The sequence below is a fragment of the Rhinolophus hipposideros genome, assembly GCF_964194185.1.
Source record: "Rhinolophus hipposideros genome assembly, chromosome: X".
NCBI lineage: Eukaryota > Metazoa > Chordata > Mammalia > Chiroptera > Rhinolophidae > Rhinolophus > Rhinolophus hipposideros.
Window position 1 is genome coordinate 115357780 of NC_138046.1, and position 21449 is coordinate 115379228.

A 21449-nucleotide genomic window follows, 5' to 3' on the forward strand; every position below is an offset into this window, starting at 1 on the left:
CATCTGTGAAGTAAGTGTGGCAGATTTTATCCCTATTTTTAAAATGAAAAAAAGCTGAGGCATGGAAAGATCATAAAGAAACCTAGTTAGTGGATGATAGACTTGGGATTCAAGACAAGAGCTCAGACCTCCTCATGCAGCCGTGATCTTTTGGACAAGGCATAGTTTTCTGTTAGACTAACGTCTCCTTTTTCATATCACAGACTTCGCCTCTTGATATTTTTCCAAGGAAGTTACCATTTTGCAGTTAGGAAAAGAGGTTTATTGTAGCCAACAGTAACAATAGTAAAAAAAAAAAAATTACGACTATCTTACTGATATGTGCTCTTGATTTAATGGGGCAATCTGTTGGAACCAAGATCTGAAGATGTTTGTAAATTCAGGTACTACTTTAATTAATTTATCAGTTATGTAATACCTACTATATGGATATTTTCATTAAGATGAAAAGTTTACCAGGAACACCTTGGATCTCAAGTCTCTTGTCAGGCTTGGTTAGGGATCTGTATTTTTGGAAGAAAGGAGAGCATGAAGTGGGACAACTAAAGGGATAATCATTCTAAGATGTTAACTTTACCTGTGCAAATAATATCGTTTCAATATAAACATATGTGCTGATGGGAATCTAGATTAAATTTGCTTATCTAGGAAAGAAAATCATCTTTTCATTCTGATGGACTAATATGAAACTCTAAAGAAAGGCACAAAAAGAAGTAATCAAACACACTTGAGATACAGGAGTATTTTGCATTGGATTTGGGCTGGGTGTGGATGATGGATCTTCTTTAAGGTTATCACAGGTTTTGGGCTGAGTCAGGAAAAGCGTAGGAGCAGATCAACAGAATCAAATCTGAGGCTGGAAAAATAATCATGAAAACTTAGATTTTACCTTCATTGGTTCTTATTCTTTCAGTTCAAATAATCTTCTTATTTTCAGGTTTTCTAGGCAAAATTAATTAAATGTGATTAATAGCAGATATTCAGTCCCCCTTCACTCATTAAACAAATATTTACCAAATTCCTACTGTGTGCAAGGTGCTTCCATATAATGTAAAAGAAACAGTGATGTCCCGACCTATGTTAACATCATTAAGAAGTGGTGTTGGGGCGGACAGGCGGCTCAGTTGGTTAGAGTGCGGGCTCTCAACCACAAGGTTACCAGTTCAATTCCTCGAGTCCTGCAAGGGATGGTGGGCTGCGCTCCCTGCAACTAAGATTGAACTCAGCACCTTGAGCTGAGCTGCCGCTGAGCTCCCGGATGGCTCAGTTGGTTGGAGCACGTAGTCCTCTCAACCACAAGGTTGCCGGTTGGACTCCTCGACTCCCTCCAAGGGATGGTGGGCTATGTAACAATGGCGACTGGACCTGGAGCTGAGCTGTGCCCTCCACAACTAAAATTGAAAGGACAACAACTTGACTTGGATGGAGCTGATGAGTCCTGGGAAAACACACTACTGTTCCCCGATAAAAAAGTCCTGGAAATACACACTGTTCCCCAATAAAGTCCTGTTAAAAAAAAAGAGAAGTGGTCTTAAGTTTATTTTGGCAAAGGGGAAAAGGAAAAGAAGGGTATAAGTAAATAAAATAATTATTATTGAATGTTAATATGCATAGTTTGATGAAAGCATATGATTGATGACAAAGGGGGAGGGATAATTCGGAAAGGTTTGAGTATATGTTCAGAAGCTGATTCTACCACTTATTTGCTATGCAATATTCAATTTACTCATCTGTAAAATGGGAATAAGGGTACCTACCTCATACAAACTTTGGGAAAGAACATTATGAATATTGAAAATTATGTATCTAAAGAGGTTAGCATGATTCTCAGCACACTGTAGGTGCTCAATAGAGGGTAGCTGTTATCATTATCAATAAAAATTAATGTATAACAGAGTCACACTTCTATAAATGCTTTGGTGAACATAGTCATTATGATGTAATATAGATAATGTGAATTACACTTTTAGAGTAAGGGCTTCAGTAATTTCATGTTAAAAACAGAACTATAGGAAGTAGATGAGCATACGTGAGATCCAATTTAACAATCAGAGCAGTATTTTTACAACTTAATAAAAGGTCCATACATGTAAAAGACGCATAAATGAAAAAAACCTAAATCTTTCACACATCAAATGTAGAGATGAATTTCAAATATTTCCATTGCCTCAGGATTAAAAAGACAGTGGCCAGTAATTAATAAAGTCGCCACTCCCCCCAGCCCTGCTGTAACCCATACTAAGAGTTTGCTTAGCTTGAACCTGTTTAATTCCTTTCTGTTAAAGATAGTTTTCTGGGTTTTAAAAACATTTTTAAACCTTCATCTTAGAGCATTTCAACATTCTCTCCTATGTGCTATATATTATATACTTGAACGATCAAATCTCTCTTTAATATTTGTATGTTAATGGCCTAGTTTTTCTATTTTCAACTTAGTTTTCTTGAATTTTGCATTAACATTTTTTTCATTCATTTTAAAAGAATTCAAGAACAATCTGAGCAATTTGATATTGTACCATTCGCCAATGTTTAGATACAATAAAAACCACTTTAATTTGAATCTTGCATAATATTGCTAAAGTTGCATATGAAAATAATTTCATTACGCATTGTATTGAATGGATATATTCCGTGTTTTTTTTTTAAGTTTTAGGCTTCGATTTCGGAATTATGATTTAAAAAACACCTCATGACCTGTATACTAAACTAAGGCAGTAACGAATGCCTATATCCAACTTTTGAAAGAGTTGGAGAGAACATCTACCAATGGTTTCCTTTTATATTTCAAACAATAAGTTTCAAATCTGCTAATACTCAGCCTCACAGTGAGCGATGGGATGATTTTCTCTGGTTTTCCATTGGCTAAGTTTTGTGCGGAGAGACACGTGGGTTGTTTTTTACGGCTATTTTTACGTCACCCCCTCCTTTTAGATGAGACCTCCATTTACGCAACAGCTCAGACCCGGACGAGTGTGGTAGAGGAGTCGCACGATCGTGAAGAGGAATCTCTGAAAGCCACTCTCGAGGACGCTCTCCAGCACCATGCAGGCAGTAAGCACATTATTTTCGCCTTGGGGTAATCTAGTTTCCGTTAGCTTAAGAGGAACAACTAAATTGAGAATGTGGAGTTGGAGAATGCGTGTCAAAAACCCTTTTGAGGGGAAAGCTGTTTTAAGGTATATGCTACAACCCGCGAAGGAGTGGCTTTGCTCAAGCTGCTCTAAGGAGCTGTTTTTGTCTTCTCATCAAACTTGCTTTAGTTTCTAGAGAAGCGCCTGCCTTTTCGGCGCGTGGCCAGGGTGGGTGGTGGCCGAGAGTCGAAGGCAATGGCCATGGCGGTTGAATTCCCGGGATGGAATTTAACGCACACTCTTGAGGGCGCAGTGGGGGCCGCCCACCTCTGTCTTGGATGTAGGGGCTGCGACTGGCTTATTTATTTTTTATTTTTGGCGGGAGGGCAGACAGTGAGAAGAGGATAAGGGAAAACTGCCAATGGCTTTTCGGGGCTTGCCAGGGCTGATCGTCCGTTACTGCGCGCGCGGCTTTCCGGCTGGGCGGCCGGCTCCGGCGCTGCACGAGGCCGCGGTCAAAGGGCGTGCTCGCCGCAACCGCAGGGCACGCGGGCTGGTGGAGTGGGGGCGGGGCGCAAGTGGCGGTTGCGGGGCATGCGCGGCTCAGTGCGCGGCTTCTCGAACATGGCGGCGGCGGTTTGAAGACCGGTGCTGGCTCGCGGGACAGAGTGACTAGTGTGACTGTATTTTCGCCACTTTCGCCAACGATCCCCGAGGTGTGTGGAGATTCCGGGCCCCGTGAGCACCATAGAGGCCGAGCGGTGGCGTCTGGGCTCTGGCCGTTGTCCGCGGGCGGGCGGGCGGGTGGCCGGGAACCCTTCGCGGCGCGTCCCGCGCGAGAAACGCCCCCTTACTGTCCCGCGGTGTCCGGCCTTAGCTTGGCGCTGCACCCTGTCGCCCACCCTCAGTGGCCTCATCCTCGGAGGCCAGAGCTCCCCTACCCCACGTACTGCCCTCAGCTTCTGTCGCCGCGGGGCCGCCCTCTCCTAGTCGCCCCTTGACCTGAAGCGCGGACAGGACCCTCCCGAGCATCCTCCCGCGGTGTGTGGGGCCGGGCCGGGGCCCCGGGGCGGCGCGGGTGGGTGGCGGGGCTTACAGTGCGTGGTCTGGGCTGAAACCCGCCCGGTTGACTCTCCAGGGACTTGTGAACGAACTTTTGGAGTTTGGGAGGGAAACTTCAGCTCTGAAGGATGCCCCCTGTGGCTCGGGTACTGGTGCTAGGTGCCCGTCGGAGTCTGAGCAGGGGGCTCTAAGCGGTTGGCAGGGGGTGGGGGAGAAGGGGGTAAAGGGGTAACGGGGTGGGAGTGGGGAGAGAGGGAGGAGGGGTGGGGGGGAAGGGGGAGCGCCATTAACTTGTGCTAGGGGAGTAGCGGGGCGGTAGGGCGCCGCCCGCTCTGGTGCTGGTGCGGGGGGGGGACGGAGAGCGGGGTTCCTACTCTCCTGAGGAGTAGCCGCGTGCTTTCCCGGCATGACGGGCTAGGGACCATTGCTGCCTTCGTTTAGAGACACCGTTCTCGGTTTTTTCACCTGGATAGTGGTGGTGCTGCATTACCTAGTGTGAATCTCCGTAGCTTTAGGGCTGAACTGTAATTGGTCTCTCCGAAAATGTTTGGGCAGCACAAGTATTTAGTTACAAGTTCCCATTTAAAACTATTGACTTTTTTTTTAAAGGTAAAAAAGGTTGTAAAACATTTGTCATTCATTACAAAGTGTGATTACAGTTTGAAATCGGCGTCTATTTTGAAGAATTAAAAGATTAGCATTTATGATTTACTTGTAGGCTGACTTTGGGACATCTGTAGAAAGTGAATGGATCGGTTAGTGGGGGAAACGGAGGTAAGGAAAGTGAGTATTTCATTATGATCATAAGATTTACAAAATTATTGGAGATAGTATTTATCAATAACTGCTTGGGAATGTTCTTCACTAATGACAATTTTGCCTTTTTTTTCCTTAATTACTCATTAAATACTGTATTTCCAAGGATGAATGTTCTTTCCTTCTGTGGTTTTGTCTATTTGATGGGAGGAATGTGAAAATAAACTTTTGGAAATGAGTCCATTTGGGAGCTTGGGAAACAAGTGAGTTTATAAGCACTCACCTAATAATGGCTGTAACTTTATTCATAGTCTTCAAAACAGTCTCTTAGAATGTTTTCAAAAACTTAAACACATTTAAAATGGTTTTGAACTTTTTAAATAAATTTCATATATATCACACAACCATACAAGCTTCTTAAAGGTGTATACCTGTTTTCCTCCAGAGAATAAGGTTTGTTTTGAAATTGATAATTTGGAAAAAAAGATTAATGTGACTGAACTACATTATCTGTGAAGATGCTTTAAAGCTAATGATATAATGTGTACAAAAAACATTGGGGTCAGTTTTTTTAATCGTTTTAATCATTTATTTTTATTTTTTAAAAGTTTATTGGGGTGGCAATTGTTAGTAAAGTTACATAGGTTTCAGGTGTACAATTCTGTATTACATCATCTATAAATCCCATTGTGTGTTCACCACCCAGAGTCAGTTCTTCTTCACTCCGAGGGATCAGATACATGGTGATGGAAGGAGTTAGTCTTAAAGAGATGGTATCAGTTTTTCTCATGAAGCAGTTGGTCCGTCCTTTTGATTTATGCTTCAACTAACACATCTTTATTAAGTGCCTGTGCTGCCTGCAGTATGGAGTTCAGTTCAGTGTACATTTATTCAGAGGCTTCTGTGTGTGCTGGTTTCTGGGTGTTTAAGTCTTCCTGTCAGTAGTTTATTCCTGAAAAGTTCAAGGTTATAGCTAAGAAAATCAGTATGAACGTAGAACAAGTTTTATTTCAAGGGCGAATTCAGGGATTTTGCTCATAATTCTCTAAACAAAATTCTGGGTATAACTGAATATTCTGACTTGATATTAACTTTGTGCCTCTTTTGTTAGGATTATACTATATTTCCCCGAAAATAAGACCTAGCCGGACCATCAGCTCCAATGCGTCTTTTGGAGCAAAAATTAATATGACTCGGTCTTACATAATACAATATAAGACCCGGTCTTATTTTACTATAATTAAGTAAAATAAGTTCTTAATTTTACTGTAATTAAGTAAAAAATTAAATTTACTATTAATTTTTGCTCCAAAAGACGCATTGGAGCTGATGGTCCGGCTAGGTCTTATTTTCAGGGAAACATGGTATAAAGCTATACATTTTTATGAGAGATTATTTTCTGGGTTGAACAGATAACATTGGGGGAAAATGAATGGTTGGTATAAGTTGAAATCAAAAAGTGCTCTGGAGACTGGTGATTTTTAATGCTAAAAATCTTTGCTTCTATGACCAAGTAGTTAAGGCTGTAACTAGATACTAACTCACTGATAAATTAGAGCACTTTCTTTGTTCAAAATGTTTGAGAAATTTCTCTGAGCTCAAAAATAACAAGTAAGGGTTATGATGGTCAGCTATAAGCCAGATGTGACTCTCATTTTCTTTTGGGTTTGTTCCTTTTTAGTTGCCTGCCTGTTCCTCCCAGATGCTTCCTATCACCCCTCTTCCTGCCCCTGTTCACTTTGCTGTTGGTGTCTGTTTCCGCATCATTGAAATGGTCAGGGTAATCCTGCGCTGCCTCAAGGAGAAATAATTGATGATAGTAAAGTGCCTTGAAAAGGCCAAATAAATACCAAGTCACTTCAGTGAAAATGATGTAGCTCCTTGTTCCATTTAAGTAAGATCCAAATCTCAGTTTTAGTTTGAGCTCTTGGGGAGTGGGTGAGGGGAGAGGGAGGAGGAGGGAAATTTCACTTGAGTATTTTACTGCCCCTCTCTTTGGGTTAATAGAAATGATTTCTAGCTTTAGGAACTGGAACACTGGCAGATGCAAGGGATCCTCTGCTATTTGAGTTATTAGTCACCTCTATCCTTTTTTTTCCTTTTTTTTTTTTTTTGCCAGGTTACCCTGTCTGTAACTTTCCCCCGCTTTATGCCAGCTCTGTTCTCATTCCAGTTGTGAATGGAAATCTGAGGTCATCTTCTCTATTAGCTCCTTTCCCTGGGAGTCTCATTGTCTCCTCATAGTCACATTTCTGGTTTTAGGATATACAAAATATGAACACAGTGAGCTCTGCCAGCCGTCATCAACGTTAGAGCCAGGAGGCTACGGAGTGAATATTGGTCTGGCATTGCCAGATGTTTTGTAGTTTGGAGTAAGCAAATCAAGCACTCCTAAGAATTTTAGGAACATTATTAATGTATGAAAATTACTACATAATATCTTAGAATTTGAAGTGATTGTTGATTTCAGGAACCAATGGAAATTTAAAAAATGGCAAATGTCGGTGATTTTGACAGAAAAAGTTTATCCTTCCTCAGCTTGGCGTGTTATTTATGATCCTTTTGTCTTGGGAACATAGATGAAAGAAACCACTGCTATTTATCTTAGATTAAAATGGGTTGGTACAGTTTAGTGGTAAGTTTCCCAGGCTCTAACTAGTTTGGGCTTTGGCTACTAAGCATAGAAATGCCTTTATTTCAGTGAAAACGTCTTATTTTTAAAAAGAAAGCAGAGGTGGTGGTTTTTAAAGCTGGGTAAGTTGAGAAAATATCAGAAACCATATAGGATTTGATATGTGCATATGTTCTTTAGTTTTCATGAATAAGGCATTTTTGCTTATTTTGTTTTTATGTTTAATATAAGTAAACCTTTCTCATCTTAGAGGTAATAATACTAGTGATTTTGTACTAAGTGATTTCTACTCAACATACCGCTAAACCTTTATTTTTCATTTTTTTAAATTAAAGTTTATTGGGGTGACAATTGTTAGTAAAGTTACACAGATTTCAGGTGCACAATTCTGTATTACGTCATCTATAAATCACATTGTGTGTTCACCACCCAGAGTCAGATCTTTCATTTTTGGGGCATGTAATGGAAAGGTTTTAATGTAAGAAGTAGGGATATCTTATTGTGCTAAAAGGGAAAGATTTGAGATTCCTATAAAGCAGTTTACCTGATGGTGCTGTTCAATTTAATTTCATAGTCATATGACCTGGGCTAGATGAATTCCTTATTTAACCAAGGAGTTAAAAAAGAAGCTTTGTATGAGTAAAGAGCTGGAAAACATTTGGAAATAGAGAGCATTTGACTACTTACTACTACTTGTGACCTGTGTTTATGGCTGTGGCTCTGCCCCTTCCTAAAGTTTATAGGAGCAAATTGTTGTAAGAGCGGAAAGAGAGTGCCCACCTTTTGTGGTAACATCCCATTGTAAACTTCAGAAGGGACAGATATATTGCAATTCTAGGGCATACCTTGAAGATGCGTTCTTTTCTTGGAAAAGTTGGTGGGACTCTCTTTGCTTGTCTTTAGACTACATTATTTGATTTTTCTCGACCTCTGTTTCTCATAAGGATTAACCTGTGTTGAATTCCAGACATAAACAGCTTCATTTGCTTGGTATGTGCCCTGTAGCCTTGACATAGCCTTTTAAGCACATGTATTGACAAAGTTCTTAATATTTTTTTAACATTTGGTTACTTTTCCCACCTTTCATCATTTTTAGCTGCTTTCAGATTTTGATTATATATTTAGTTTTAAATTAAGCAGTGAATGAATCAAATGTATTTTTCCGGTTCTCTTGCCTTTGAATACAGTTGTGATCGCGCCCTTTGCTGTGAAACTGTTGTGTCATTTTTTTCTTTTGATAGATTTAAAGTATTATTTGGAGTATTTTTCAATATACTTTAAAATTATTTGAAAAGTAATGGTCATCTTTATTTTTATTAACTTGGTAGATTTTCATAAATTTGTTCAAATTAAACACTTTGTCTTTGATGGTTATGGTATTAAAAGAAAATATAGTACTCAATAATGATAAATGCATAAATGCATTACTTGGTTTTAGACTAGAAACTCTGATTAGAATTTTTTTGTGTTGAGATTTTGAGAGGTTGCAGAAACATTTAAATGGGTAATTTACTGATACCTGCCTCATATTTGAAGCATTGTCAGAGATGTTTAGTTTTCTGGTTACTTCAAATTGTGGTTTATTGCATGCTTTTCTATAGTCTGTTGTCTAGCAGGGATTGTTGTTGTCATCATTTCCATTATTTCTTGTAGGGCCAGTGTTAGAAACCATAAATCTAGACTGCTGTGATAATAGGAACAGGCTGTAACCTGACCCAGTTCTTTTGTCAAAATGTCGCATGGAGAGCTGCCTGTAGTAAATTGACATGCCCTGCTATTAACTCCAGTCCTCCGCAAATGTCGGTGGGCAGCAGGTCTTTGGACAATTAGCCTGTGGCTGTGCTTTAAAACCTTAGGAATTTACAACTGTGACCTGGGATTTTGGCAACCCTTGACTTGTCTTTCATTTATCTGTTTTCTGATATAACATACTTAACTGAATGCATAGGTTTCACATAAATTATTTTAAAGTTGCAAGTGATTATTTTAACTTGTAGGCTATAATTTTTTAGATAACTTAAAAATTCTTGAAAATAATGTTTTTCTTGAGCTTGTTTTGACATAAAAACAGACTAATTTCTAATTTGTTGGGGCAGACTTTATTAAGCATTATTAAAACTGTTCCTCTAGAAACTTTGAAATAGGAAGCAGAAGAAGGGGAGCACATTTTGGAGAGCAGAAAGAGTTTGGTTCTGAAAATGCGTGGTGTTTGAGACGGTGGTGAAGCATTCAAACTGACGTTCAATTGGCTGGACTAGAAATCTGGGAGAGAGACTGGGACTAGAGATGCTGATACAGGAGTCATCCATATAGTGGCCGCGTCAGCCATGGCCTAGAATGAGATTCTAGACTCTAAAACTTCTAGAATCTAGAGGAACAGACTGAGTGACTGGAGAAGATCAATGGCTAGGACAGAAGGAGGAAGTAGACACAGAGGGATAATAGAGGTGGGAAAATGAGGGAGTAACACATGCCTGAGGCTCAAATAGGAGAGGTGCCCTGAATGAGGGGTGACCTATCATCCTGGGCTCCTAAAGTGTCAGGAGAATGACTGAAATGCTGAAATGGGGTTTGATGGCCAGGAGGTACTTGGAGCCTTGGAAAGCAGTTATAGGAGAGGTGGGAAGGTAGAGACCAGGTTGTAGAAAGTGAGGTATCTCAGCATCTCTTTGTATTGTGGGTGTAACTGTTATTAGGTTGGTGCAAAAGTAATTGCTCTTTTTGCAGTTACTTAAACCGCAATTACTTTTGCACCGACCCAATATATTTATTACCGAAACTCTGGTCATCAGGAAAAAATTCGTCTGGTAAATATATAATATAGTTGAGAATCTTTTGTATACCTATGAAAATTTGATGTCTCAATTTAAGGTCATTTTATGCTTTCAAAAAATGTGGATTTTAATAGCTGCCAAATGGGAGATTCAGTGAACAAGTCTAATAATGAATGCTCAAGTTTGGACATTATCCCCACCTATGGGACTTCTGGCTGAGAAATACGGCAGCAAACCTTGCTGTTGGTGTGGGAACAAATTTATTTTTTTCAGCTTAACATCTGTATTTAGTTTCTTTATACTGTCGGGTTGAGATGCTATAATTCATCCATTTTATAACATCTGAAATGCAAGGGTTCTGGGAGATTTCTTGCTTGTCAGACTTGTTTAGTTGTCCATGTCACCCATATTGACTCCTCAACTAGTAGTCTCTAATTAGAGACTCAAGATATATTATCTCATGTTCCAAACAAAACAAAAAAGGAAGGGCAAAACAAAGCAAAACCCCCAAACAAATGAATAAGGGGAAGGGTTCTGTAATCTTAGAAGTATAGACTCATTAACTTGCTAAGTTGTCCTTTAAAACTGTCTTTCTCAAAAACACTGTAGAATTTTCTCCAGAATCCGATAAAGGCAATGGGAATTTTAGGTTTAATAATTCCACTCTTAATCACTGCCTACATTGTTTAGTCCTGTTGAGAAAATGTTTGAAAACAATGCAAGACTTTTCAAAGTATGTTTTGATCTATTATCAGCTCTGAATTCTATGATAAGATACAATCGACAAAATAAATGGTTTTGTAAGATCTCAGACTATCTATGCTTGGTCAAAGCCTGTTAGATACAACTACTTGATTTAGTGTAATTGTGGTCTTTTGGCAAAAAATTTAAATGTCAGACACTATAAAATATTGCTAACTTAATACCTTTTGGGGGGGAAGCTTTTTTATATTTGAAATTTTTTTTTAATGCGATAGAGTTGCTCCTTATATCCATTTAGTTGAAGCACCTTCTCTTTATGCTGGCAAAAACAAAACAAAGCTTTTAATTTTTTTCTCAATGAGATTTTCTCTCCCATGTAACATGGAGCCCAACTCTGGGGTTCTTATTTGAGTGTTAAAGCACTGAAGCAGCTCAAAGTAGTATATTGAGAGTAATGTTAAACTTTTTCTGCAGTTTTCTCTGGGGCTTTGCACAAACTTTTAAAAGGCACTTATTGTCCAGTTTTCATTTTAGCTAAAAATGTTGGCTGTATGAATTTATAATATATGCAGAATTTCCCTTGAAAATTATATATGGAATTCGGAAAATGTGCATTTGAGTGGTTCAAATGTGTAATATATATGGATTTACATACGTGATTTTTAAAAATTGAAAGGATATACACCAGATGGTTAACAGCAGGTGTTATTGTTTGATGGTGGGATGATAGGTGATTTTTCCTTTTACTTATCTGTATTTCATTTTTTTTGAGGGGGCGAGTGATGAATGTGTAAAAAAGAAGGAAAAAACCGTTCTAGTTTCTAGGAGTCCACAAAGGTTATTTTGGTTCACAAATGGCCACAAGTTATTTTCAGTACTCACTTAAAGGAAATAATATATTCATGAGTAATTATACCTCAGAGTCAGCCAACACAAGGTGACATCAGGTTTCTTTTGGCTTTAGCTAGAATATGTAAGTTTTCTGATAATGCTGGTTAGTAGATAGCAGCTGCTTTCTTTGGTAATTATGTGTCAGGGCATTACAAATATACACACACACACATTTTAAGAAAGGAAGATATTAAAATTGTAATACTCAACATATACCGGTAACAAAAGATAAATAACAGGTCACGCTTGACTTCTGCACTTACAAGAGGTGCTCAAAGTGGTTCCCATCAGCGTCCAGACAATTCTGATGATGGCGAACTATTGCTTGAGCAACGTTGACCAAAGTGTCCACTTGTATACATTTTTTTGGTATCCCTGGTATATCTGTGTGTGTGTGTGTGTGTGTGTGTGTGTATTCATATATGTAATTACTTAATTTAAGAGGGGGTTAAAGTTAGCATTTCTGTCTTTTAAAAAAAGTTTTAATTTTGATTAAATGGGGTAACATTGGTTAATAACATTATATAAATTTCAGGTGTACAACATTACATTACGACATCTGTGTACTCAATTGTGTGCTCACCACCCGGAGTCTGGTTTCCTTCTGTTAACCATATATTTGAAGCATTTCTGTTTTCTTTTTTTTTTTTTAACTTTTACTTATTTAAGTGTGTTTCCAGGACCCATCAGCTCCAAGTCAAGTAGTTGTTTCAGTCTAGTTGTGGAGGGCGCAGCTCACAGTGGCCCATGTGGGGATCGAACCGGTAATCTTGTTGTTAAGAGGACCGCGCTCTAACCAACTGAGCTAACCGGCTGCCCCGCATTTCTGGTTTCTTTAAACACCATTTTGGTCCATACTTTGAAAGAATAAGTAAGTAATGCTCCGGAATGAAAGTAGGAACACAGTGTGATTTTACAACATGATGTTAAGTATTAATGCTAAAACCCACTCATCTCAGGGGTTTTTTAATTAGGGCAGATGGGCTGGAATAGAGAACAGTCTTTGAGCTTCCACTTATCCAAGATACTATGCTAGGTGCTCTACCTGTGCTATCTTATTTTAATTTTCATGACTACACTATGAAATGTAGATGGTATTACATACACATGGGGAAAACCAAGACTCAGATGAAGTAACTTGGGATGGCTTTAGGCACTTGAAATAATATTTATATGTAATTGATATAGCTACCAGTAATCATCACAATATAAATTTTTTCTTTAAGAATGCATATAATTTGTTTAACTTACATGATAGACCAGCAATGCATATATAGAGCTTCTTAATAATGTAACAGTATTTAGGGATTGTTTTTTAAAAAATAGGGCACTTACCCCCTCATGAAAATAACTTTCTCTGATTAATACATACCATTGTAAAGAATTCCAATAATACATAAAAGTAGAAGGAAGAAAATAAAGGTCACCTAAAATCTCATCACCCTGTGATGCAAAAAAGGAAGATCAGCATCTGTGTGTGACCATCCTTCAAGGTTTTTGGACTGAACTCCTTTGCATAGTAATGGGACTTATTTTAATGTAACTCACAAATTCATTGATTGATTGTAACTCACAACTTTTTGTTCTCTGATTAGAGTTGGTAAGTGCCTTCACTCCCTCCCTGGAATTTCCCTTTACTATCTGCTTCAATTCAGCACCCTCTCTATATTTCACTTTGTCTTTTTCTGTAGCCACTAGGCTATAGTCTTTAATTGACAGCATCCTAGCAGTGGTGTTGAATATTCAGTCCATTTGAATATTCCAGTCTGACTTTCAGAAGAGAGGTCGGGGAAAGGGAGGTAGAGAGACTGTAGAGGGAGATGAGAACCCAGAAGGAACCTTAGCACCTCCAGCATTTCATAATCAAGTAGAGGAGGCAGGAACTTCTGTTAGTCTCTGCTCATTTTGTGTCTTCAGCCTGAAACCTCTGTCTTCTCTGCTCATTGAAATGCTCATCTTTAAAGGACCAGTGCAAGTGCCACTTCCTTTGAGAAGCCTTCTTTTACATTCTCAGTTAATTGCACCTTCTATCTTTCCACAGAATAGCACTTTTACCTCTTTTAATAAAGCGTGTATTTTATTCTGTTTTGTTTGAGAATTGTTTGTTAAAATCCTCTCCAACTAGATTTCCAGCTCTTTTGTAGTAGATAGTGAATCTTCTGTCCACATAGCACCAAGCACATAACAAGAATTTCGTAAATATTTGTTTAATAAGTGACTAGATCATAGCCGGAAACAGAGGATAGTAATGAAGAAAGGCTTCAAGAAGGAGGTTGCATGTATGTTAGGCCTTAAAGGTTGTATAAGATTTCAAGAAGCAGAAGAGGAGGAAAGGGTATCTCATGTAGATAAAACACAGGTTAGTGATTGGCAGTAGTTGTCAGGTGACTTTGAAATTGTGAGGGACTTTAAATATGCCCCGCAGAAGATTTGTTTGTTCAATTTAATAGTCAATGAAATTATTGAGGCAGGAAGGTAATTTGGGCAGAAAACAACTCAGACCATATCTGACACTTTGTGTTGGGTCGGTCGCTGCGAGGAAAGACCCTGGTGAGATGAGTTAGGTGGCTATGGTATTAGACCAGATGGGAGCTAATGTGGGTGTAAACTAGTGGCAAGGGAAGGGGAAATGAGACAGTGCATGTTGGCCACTGATTGAATGTGTGAATGAAAGAAGAGAACCTCACACATTCAGTCATACCTGTAGATTTAAGGCCAAGTACCTGGAAAAGTAGTAGTGGTGTTAGTAGGAGAAACAGAAATGTCAGAAGGAGCAAAAATGAGTGTAAGTTGGTTGAATCAGAAGTGCGGAAGGTGTTTTGGGTGGCTTAACAAATGTATTCTCCATAGGCTTCTTTTAAATAAATAACAAATTATGTTGTTATATACATCATGTTCTGACCATAGAATCTGACCATATTACTCTGACCACAGAGTAATAGTAGGTAGATATCCTTATGCCATATTAAGTATTTCCGTGTACATACCTCTTTTATAGCACTCACATTATGCTTTGTTCATATTTCCTATTTCTGACTAGACGGAGCTATTGGAGGGCAAGGACAGTGTGTTATTTATCTTTGTTGTAGAGTACATGCCATATCGAAGATATGCAGGAAAAGTTTGAATGAATTAGTGGCTCATACTACACAGGCCTTCTAACAAGTAATTGTCTCGTTAGACTTGCCGTTTGCAGTTCTTACACGTTTCACCAACACAGTCATGATTCTTCCACCTCTTGGTAAAATGGGCTTGAATGGGCTTTTGGAGCAGGCCTCAGTTTGAATCCCAACTCTACCAACTTATCATCTGCTCTATTTTATTTAGCCATAAAATTCACCCTTGTAAGTGCACAATTCAGTGATTTGTAGTGTATTTTCAAGGTTGTGCATCCATTACCACTATGTAATTCCAGAACATTTTTATCACCTCAAAAAAGATACCTCTGGGGCGGCCGGATGGCTCAGTTGCTTAGAGTGTGAGCTCTCAACAACAAGGTTGCTGGTTCAATTCCCGCATGGGATGGCGGGCTGTGCCCCCTGCAACTGAAGATTAAAAACAGCGACTGGACTTGGAGCTGAGCTGCGCCCTCCACAACTAGATTGAAAGACAACGACTAGACTTGGAGCTGATGGGCCCTGGAAAAACACACTGTTCCCCAATAAAATTATTAAAAATTAAAAGAAAAAGAAAAAGAAATCTCTTACCCATACTCATTAGCAGTCACTCCCCAATCCTTCTTCCCTTAGCCCTTAGCAATTACTAAAACATATCATTTTTATTTAACGGAAAGAGATTAAGCGATAAGGGAAAATGATCTATCTCTATAACTAATTTCTAATAATGTCACCATTTAGAAATACATTGTGCTAAAAGGAGGCATTAATTGGTCTTTCTCTTTGTAGGAAGAAACACCAGAAGGGGATAACATGGGGCGAACAGTGAGCGAAGGTAAGATTTACTTGTCTAAAGATGATAATATTTTAATTCATTTGGAGTGAGTATCTTTTGGTGGACTGAACTTTTGAAAAAGACTTTTTAAAAATAAAAGTTATAGGAGGTTTTAGGTGATTAGATATGGAATTTTAGAACTGAATAGCTATTATTAAAGGTGATCTTGTCTTCCCTTCCTAGTTTTATAAATGAGAAAACTGACACTCAGGGAGGTTAAGTGAACACGTCTTACAACAATCTGTGACAACACCAAAATCCGAATCCAAAATTAACTGTAATATGTGTGATTAAAAAATGCTTCATCCTATCTTGTTCTAGTGAGAAAGCTGCTTACTGTCTTGTGAATATGCCACACTCATTTGCACCACTGTTTTGAATTGTGTTTTCTTTCCCATAGTACATACTTCGCAACTTTGCTACCTTAAATCCTGTTCTTCAAGATTCAGTTCGAGTCCTGTGTCCTCTCATGACTTTTTCTCTGGCTGAATATTGAATGTTGTTCTCTGCTCTTCCCAGTTTTGTCAAGTGTATTAGTTTAATGTAGTCTGTGTAACTATATTCTTAGCTTCTCTAGAGCAGCACCCATGTCTTCACAGTTCTACTTTCTTTCCTATTAGAAAATCTTACTGTAGAACTATTTAGTAAATATAAAGATGTACTTTCTTTGTATTAGCCAAATATTTAAATAGAAAGCAGCCCATATACCCACTCATGTTTTCACATATCTTGAAGAGTCACTCAATCATCCAGAAAGTAGATCTGTTACCTTAAACGCTACACCCAGCATCACTCATAGATCCTTCTTTAAGAAGATCGTCACTTGACAATTCAAGCATTGATAAGGGTAAAACAGCAATAGATGGAAACATATCAAGTATGGTTGAATCCATGAGTTTATAATGATACTGAAAAATAAAACTTATTGGTGATCTGTGGAGAATGCTAGGGGTCCAACTCATTATTTTGAAAACTAGAAAATAAAGAAAAAGAATAAAATGTTGATTGCGACTTCTCTATGTGATCTGTAGTACCTCAGGGTAGCTGGTTGAAGAGTGGAAGTTTCTCTCTATAGAAGTTTTCTGGCTAATAAAGATAGGATGATAAAATTAGAATTGTAACCATTTCTCTATTTTGTAACCACTAATGAACAAATGGATCTAGGCAATAGCCATCTGTGGCTGCTCATATCACACACAAAAAAGAGAACTAGATATTAGGAGCCTCCTGTGAGAAGTAAACAAAACCACCTATGAAGTCATCTTCTGTTCTCCCCCGCCAAAAGCCAAATCTGAATCTTATTAAGTTCTAGAATGTAGTCGCACAACAGCCTAGCCAACTGTCCCCCGTGTCTTTCCTTAAGGAAAGAAGAGTCTGTGAGACTGTGCCTTTCTGGAACTCTGTTCCATCGTGTTTACACCTTATGTCTCTCTGGTCCGCAAAAGATGGTTTGCAGCCAAAGACGGGTAAGATATCTCACGGGAGATACAACCTAAGCCAGGCGGAACCAAGTGGGGACCCCCAATGAGCTGCCGTAGAAAAATGTGGGAAGGGTCCTTGCCTCCCCTTGCCCCTGCCTGGGAAAAACTGTTGCTGGCTCTGGCTTTTCCCTGGCACCTGTTTGTGAGAGAAGTCATGAGGACAACTAAGATCAGTTCTCTCCACTTATCTCAACGGAGCTGTTACAATATGAGAGACTTGACCCTGAGAGGGTACATACCTTAGGTAAGACATCATGGGACCTTGTGCTTCGGCTGTTTGAAGATCAACATAATTGGTTTGGGATGTTTCTATAACGTGATAAGTGAGTCTCACAGACCGTGCCAAAAACACTGCTACTCCCTTGCATACTTATCAATAAAAGCCTCCAGTCGGCTTTATTCTGGGCTCCACTCCTTTGAGACGGAGAGACCCCTGGCCTTCGGAGAGATTTAACTGCATTAAGTCTCTGTTTGTTTCTTTCTTAAGAACTTAACCCAAGCCGCCCCTTCTCGCACCCTCACTGCCCGTGTTGCGCTGGACGCGACACTTGAACAACGTACCAGTGTCAATATAGAGAAAATAAAAAGACCAGAAGAACCCATGAGGAGGCAGTCAGCAAAGTCCAGATTGGAAAACTCTAAATTGGTATCACCAGCAAAAATATTGCTAGAGGAAGGAAGGAAAAGAAATGACGAGGAAGAGCCTATAGATCAGAAGACTTATGAGATATATCAACCATTGCTATGTATGGACTTAACTGGGACCTGATTCAAACAGACACACTTAAAATAATTAAGACAATTGGGGAACTATGAACACTGACTGCTTATTTGATGATATTAAGGAATTATGGTTAATTTTTCCCAGCATAATCGTATTACAATTAATTTTTTTTAAAAATGAGCTAAGAGATATGTACTGTAATATATGTGGATGAAATAATATATCTTAGATTTGGTGAAGCCACAGGTCCAGCATTGTTTGAGGTCCTCAGCTTGGCACAGAAGAAAAACCTGCCTAGTCCATTGCATTACATTATATTCTAGATTCCTTGTTGTACTTGAAGCTCTCAAAAGCATGCACTTTATTTCTAGGGCACATTAATTTGAATATTGTAGGATCAAGTCAGCTTGTTTTGGTTTATTTATTCACTCATCTAACAAATGCTTGAGGGTGTTATTTCCTGCCAGGTCCTGTTCTAGGCACTGAGGATACAGTGAACAAAACAGACAAAGTGAAATAAATAAATCCCTGCCTTTTTGGAGCTTACATTTGAGTGGAGTGAGACATACAATAAACAAAATAAATGAACAAATTATAAGGTACATAGTATTTAAAAAAGGAGTCCTATTCAGAAAATGAGAATGTTAATGATAAAATTAAAACTGGCTCCTATCCAAAAATAGTTTTAGTTTATAGTTTTTCTAAGTGCTCTTTCTGACTATTGCTATGGCCTTACAGTATTGCTCACGATTCATTCTCATTCTCTCTCTCTGTCTCTCTAGGCTCAATGGATGCCGAGAAGGAGAATGAAGAGAAAACTCCTCAATCAGGCACATCTGTGGAAAATGGTAGGTTTTAAAGTAGTTCAATCCAACATATTTTTCTTCTTCACTCAGTGTTAAAATGAACTCTTACTGCTTTTTGTACAGTCTGTGTACAGTAGACTCCTGTAAATATAAAATCTAAGCAATAAGAAAGGTCAAAAAGTATTTTATTTTGAAAATTTTAGTTTCGTTTTAGAGATAAATTGGTATGGGTTTCAATGCAAATTTTGCCAAGTTAAAGATATCTAGTTATTAATAACCATGTAATACCAGTTTAAAATGATTATTAAAAACCCTTCTTCTAACATTAGAGTCAATGTGAAAGTCCTGTTTTGATGCTTTGAAAGACAGTTCAATGGATAAAAGCATAGGCATTGGGAGGTCTGACAGACCTGTTCTAGAATCCTGGCCTCATTCATTACTAGCCTCCTGATCGTGGGCAAATTATTCAACATACTTAGTCTCTTCTTCTGTGGAGCACAGGGATAAGGCTATTTACCTCATGGGATTATTGGAAATTAAATAAAGAAAATGTAAAGCACCTAATATAATTCCTAGGCACATCATAAATGTTCAGTAAATGTTAATTTAATTTAACACTGAGTTATTAATTCATGTTTTAAGTTTCTTATTGTGAACAGTATATGTATAGCACTGAATCAGAGACTCAGGTGATAGAATCTGACCTGTTGTACCTGCTCTTAAGGAAAATAAGTCATGCATACACAAAAAACTGAATAAAAAAATACTATAGCAAACTTACTGTACTTACCAGAGGTTTCAGGCAAACCTGTTGCCCTTTGTCTTTCTGTTGTACTTGTCCTGCCAGCCCCACTCTTGGAGTAGTTCACACATAACTTTCTGTTCCTACAGGAAGGGAATTGCCATGGAATCATTCTCTCTCACTGCTGGGCCCTCAGTGCTTCCATGTTTTTCCCATTGGCCTTATTTGTTCTTCAGCTCTTTCCTCCAGCCTCTAAAACCCTCCAAGGAAATGTATGCCATTAGGTTAAAATGTTCTTCTTCATCCCTCCAAATTTCTCTGCTTTTTTTTTTAAATTTATTGGGGTGACAATTATTACTGAAATTACATAGATTTCAGGTGTACAATTCTGTATTACATCATCTATAAATCTCATTGTGTGTTCACCACCCAGAGGCAGTTCTCCTTCCATCACCATATATTTGATCCCCTTACCCTCATCTCTTTTTCAATATTTTGGAAGAGTTTGAGCAGGATTGGTATTAGATCCTCTTTAAAGGTTTGGTACAATTCACTAGTGAAGCCATCTGGTCGCAGACTTTTGCTTTTGGGAAGGTTTTGGGTGACTGATTCAATTTCGTTACTGGTGAATGGTCTGTTTAGATTTTCCAGTTCTTCATGGTTCAGCCTTGGAAGGCTATATGTTTCTAAGAACTTGTCCATTTCTTCTAGGTTATTGAATTTGGTGGCATATAGTCCTTCATAGTATTCTTGCATGATCCTTTGTATTTCTGTTGTGTCCGTGATAACTGCCCCTTTTTCTTTTCTGATTTTGTTAATTAGTGTCTTCTCTCTTAGTGAGTCTAGCCAAGGGTTTGTTGATTTTGTTAATCTTTTCAAAGAACCAGCTCTTTGTCACATTAATTTTTTCTGTTGTCTTTTTGTTCTCTATTTCATTTAGTTCTGCTCTGATTTTTGTTATTTCCTTTCTTCTGCTGACCTTGGGTTTCACTTGTTCTTCTTTTCTAGTTCCTTAAGGTGTAACATGAGGTTATTTATTTGTGATTTTTCTTGTTTCTTGAGATAGGCCTGTAATGATATAAATTTCCCTCTTAAAACTGCTTTCGCTGCATCCCAAAAATTTTGGTAGGATATATTTTCTTTGTCATTTATTTCTATGTATCTCTTGATCTCTCCTGTAATTTCTTCTTTGACCCAGTCGTTCTTTAAAAGTATGTTGTTTAATCTCCTCGTATTTGTGTTTTATCCTCATTTCTTTTTGCAGTTGATATCCAATTTCAAAGTCTTGTGATCAGAGAATATGCTTGGTATGATTTCAGTGTTCTTAAATTTGCTGAGGCTGATTTTATGTCCCAATATATGGTCTATCCTTGAGAATGTTCCATGTACACTTGAAAAGAATGTATAGTCTGATGTTTTAGGATGAAGTGCTCTATATATGTCAATGATGTCCATTTCATCTAATGTGTCATTTAGGGCTGCTGTTTCGTTACTTATTTTCTGTTTGGATGATCTATCCATAGCTGTCAACGATGTCTTTAAGTCCCCTAGTATAATTGTGTTTTGGTCAATTTCTCCCAAATAGTTATGTTAGTAGTTGCTTGGTATATTTTGGTGCTCCCTGATTGGGGGCATAAATATTGATGACTGTTATTTCTTCTTGTTGTATAGTCCCCTTTACCATTATGAAATGTCCATCTTTGTCTCTTGTTATCTTTTTCACCCTGAAGTCTGTTTCATCGGAAATCATTATGGCTACACCTGATTTTCTCTGGGTACCATTTGCTTGGAGTGTCAATTTCCACCCTTTCACTTTGAGTCTATGCTTGTCCTTGTAGCTGAGATGTGTCTCTTGGA

At 38.4% G+C, this 21449-nt stretch overlaps 1 protein-coding gene across 2 annotated transcripts in view; it reads left to right on the forward strand.

The window, feature by feature from the left end:
• Nucleotides 1-3640: 3640 nt before the first annotated feature.
• The window catches only part of SCML2 (Scm polycomb group protein like 2), a 75410-nt gene continuing 57601 nt past the window's right edge, over nt 3641-21449 (forward strand). For both annotated transcript variants that reach the window (XM_081042296.1, XM_081042297.1), the window contains exons 1-3: nt 3641-3787; nt 15794-15839; nt 18827-18892. In XM_081042296.1, coding sequence (XP_080898422.1) covers nt 15818-15839; nt 18827-18892 — 88 coding nt within the window. In that variant the 5' untranslated portion in view covers nt 3641-3787; nt 15794-15817. The remainder of the gene's footprint in view (nt 3788-15793; nt 15840-18826; nt 18893-21449) is intronic.